This window comes from Buceros rhinoceros, unplaced genomic scaffold, assembly GCF_000710305.1.
Source record: "Buceros rhinoceros silvestris isolate BGI_N320 unplaced genomic scaffold, ASM71030v1 scaffold7658, whole genome shotgun sequence".
Lineage (NCBI taxonomy): Eukaryota > Metazoa > Chordata > Aves > Bucerotiformes > Bucerotidae > Buceros > Buceros rhinoceros.
Genome location: NW_010427420.1, coordinates 53,336 through 56,321, shown reverse-complemented (window position 1 = coordinate 56,321; position 2,986 = coordinate 53,336). Strand labels below are relative to the sequence as shown.

The following is a 2,986-nucleotide window of genomic DNA, read 5'->3' as shown; positions in this document are numbered from 1 at the left end:
GTGCGAAATACCAGTGCTGAATGTGGGCAAAGGGATCAAGATCCAGAACACTTAATGACATGTTCTGCTTTGAATCAAACCGATGAGCAGAGACTTGAATCTGGATCTACTTCACGTTAAATGCAAATCAAAACCACTGCTCCATGTGCACTGAACTGTGAGAAAGCCTCTCTTCATCTTTTCTGCCTCCTTGGCAAAAAAGAAAATCCTTGAGACGCGTACATTTTGGGAGGGGTGTGGAAATAAACCTTGTAACCCCATGGTAGTTTCACTGCAGCAACTGGACTTCAGAAGAGGAGGGAGGGTGATCTGCATGAATCAATTCTAGTATTAGCCAAACATTTACCTGTGAGTCAATATTTCTGTCCAGTGATGACATATAAAATGCAGTGACACAGTTTTATAATCTAATAGAAACTAAAGGTTCAGCCATATGAAAACATCTGGTTACTCCCACACATCTGCTTAGAGCCATACACTGCAACTGCGCTAAACGCAGACCAAATGAACAAACAGATGTGTAGGAATCAGTGTAGGATTGTAACTGTTTCTCTGCCAAAAGTCTTGGAGAAGTACCAGTTAGTTTTTTGGTGGGGTGGTTTTGTTCATTTGTTTTGGGGCTCTTGTTGGGTTTTCTGCAAGCAAGAGCCATGTTAATGGTTTTCATCATTATTAGCCTTTCTACCCCTTTGATGTGTGACACTGGAAGGCCCTGTCAGGGTACAGCTGGGGAGCCAGAGTTTCTCAGTTAAAGTCACTGTGTGTGCCCCAGAGTTCCAGAACCTTGATCTGTTCAGCGTAACAGAAAAGCTTGTTCCTTCAACAGATCAGTGCCAGGTACTACTGAAATTCAGCACAATCCTCTAATGTAAAGGAATTTGTTCTTGGAATGGACTGAGGATGATTCCATAAAAGCACACTCCTTACTCAGCACACATTTCTGACCCAAGCATGACAACCTATTAAGTTCTGATTTTTGGAATGGTATTTTTCAGCAGTGCTAAAAACCAGTTTTCTGAACTCCAGCCTCAAATCTTCCCCAAGAGCCGTGGTAACACAACTGTATCCCAGCACTGCAACATATACGCAACACGCTCTAGTCCTGCTGCAGCAAGACCCAAGGCAATGATTCTCCAGCGTCACAGAGACGATACAGCTTCTAACAGAGACAAATATACCTTCGGGATATCGAAGCACATTTTCCTTTTAGATGACATCTGTTGAGAATTTCAATCAACACGACACTGTCTTCAGTTCCTCAGAGATGTCTTCTGATGAGCTATTGCTCAGGACAGAGGAGGCAGTCTGAAAGCACTTAATGATGCCATGAATGATGGCACAGTCTTTCCCAAGCTCTGCTCTTGGTAGCCAGATTATTTTGTTTTATTATTTTTTACATGACAAGTTTAGATTTAGAAATTTTTAAAAATTGTTTTTAAAACTACCATCTCTTTAATTGCCGAAAATATATGCCAAAAATATATAAAATAGGAAAAGTATTAAAAATGTGTTAAAAACTGTTACTCTACCTCTCCATTGAAGAAGCAGAAAATTGTAGCCACCAGGAGTCCCTGTAAAATAAAAAGATTCTGCTTTATTTCACATGCATATGGATTTTTCCAGGTTGGAGATAATCAGAGCTTCCTGATAAAATTCAGATATAGGTAGCACAGAAAACGTAGTACAAATCTAATGTACTTTTATTTCTAAAAACACATTATTTAAAGTATTGGACCATTTCTCCTTTATGATGTTTCTTTCCTTTCAGAAATGAAAATTCAGCATAACAAGACGGTTAAAGGCATAAGAATATTGCATGAAGGTCTTTAAAAATTAAAATAACATGAGAATTTCTCCTTTCCTTGCTTCGCCTGCCAACTGCTGTCTAGCTCAAGTGAGCTGTGTTAATGCTGCCTACCTGGTAGTGCATGAGGATGTGCATCACGTAGTCATACACTTCCTCAGCGATCCGGCCTTCTGGTCGCCATGGGAACAGGACAAATTCAATGCCAAGCAGAGGAACAAGAATCAGCGTTGCTCTCACTGCCTTCATGTACAGGTTGGATTCTGCCTTGTGGGTGTCTTTCAGCTTGGTTATGAGAACACGAACAATATTTAGCAGGAAGAAAAGATTCACCTGTTGGAAAAGAAAACAACACTGAAGATAGTCTGAAAAATAATCCGCATGCTATTTTGTGATACTAAACCCCCACAGCTCAAGAAAAGTCATACTACCCAAACTGCATTGTGAGCATCCAACAACCGTGAGGTAAAACTCTTTGAATACCCCTTTAAGTAACTGAGACTGGGCTCTACCAGCTATTTAACCCCATCCGTTCCTCTAACTTATTAAGCAAGTGTCCATCCGAGGAACTGTTGTCTTCTGCTGTTGGCAATTCCTGCGGTTCTGTCTCTGCTATCGCAGGAACAGGACACAGGGGAGTGACTGGGGGTTTTTAAAATCATGTGGTAAAACTCTTTGAATACCCCTTTAAGTAACTGAGACTGGGCTCTACCAGCTATTTAACCCCATCCGTTCCTCTAACTTATTAAGCAAGTGTCCATCCGAGGAACTGTTGTCTTCTGCTGTTGGCAATTCCTGCGGTTCTGTCTCTGCTATCGCAGGAACAGGACACAGGGGAGTGACTGGGGGTTTTTAAAATCATGTCGTTTTAGGTTGGACAAGAAAGAGGATGACATCCTCTTTGTATTTCAGTATGGTTCTTCAAAAAGATTTTTTTTTTTTAAATATAAATTTGACAAATTTATAAAGAAAACCCCCAGATTTTTAACAAACAACAAAGCAAGTAAAATTGCAGTCAAAACGCTGCTACAAGGAACCATATGCGCCTGTAGACAAACAACAAATTTAACATCATTCTTACAGAGGCCAGTGGTTGATTTTTGGATCATTCTGCAAATGGGGCAAGCACTGAGATGATGCTTTACATCATCGTTCTCATGACCGCGGTCATTTCCATAGCTA

The 2,986-nt window shown here is 40.6% G+C and overlaps 1 protein-coding gene across 1 annotated transcript in view; it reads right to left on the bottom strand.

Annotated features, from left to right (window-relative positions):
- The window catches only part of CALCRL (calcitonin receptor-like), a 28,823-nt gene that overhangs the window by 5,531 nt on the left and 20,306 nt on the right, over positions 1 to 2,986 (bottom strand). Inside the window, exons 10-11 of the mRNA XM_010141898.1 lie at positions 1,919 to 2,137; positions 1,530 to 1,571 (exon numbers count right to left, since the gene is read on the bottom strand). Coding sequence (XP_010140200.1) covers positions 1,530 to 1,571; positions 1,919 to 2,137 — 261 coding nt within the window. The remainder of the gene's footprint in view (positions 1 to 1,529; positions 1,572 to 1,918; positions 2,138 to 2,986) is intronic.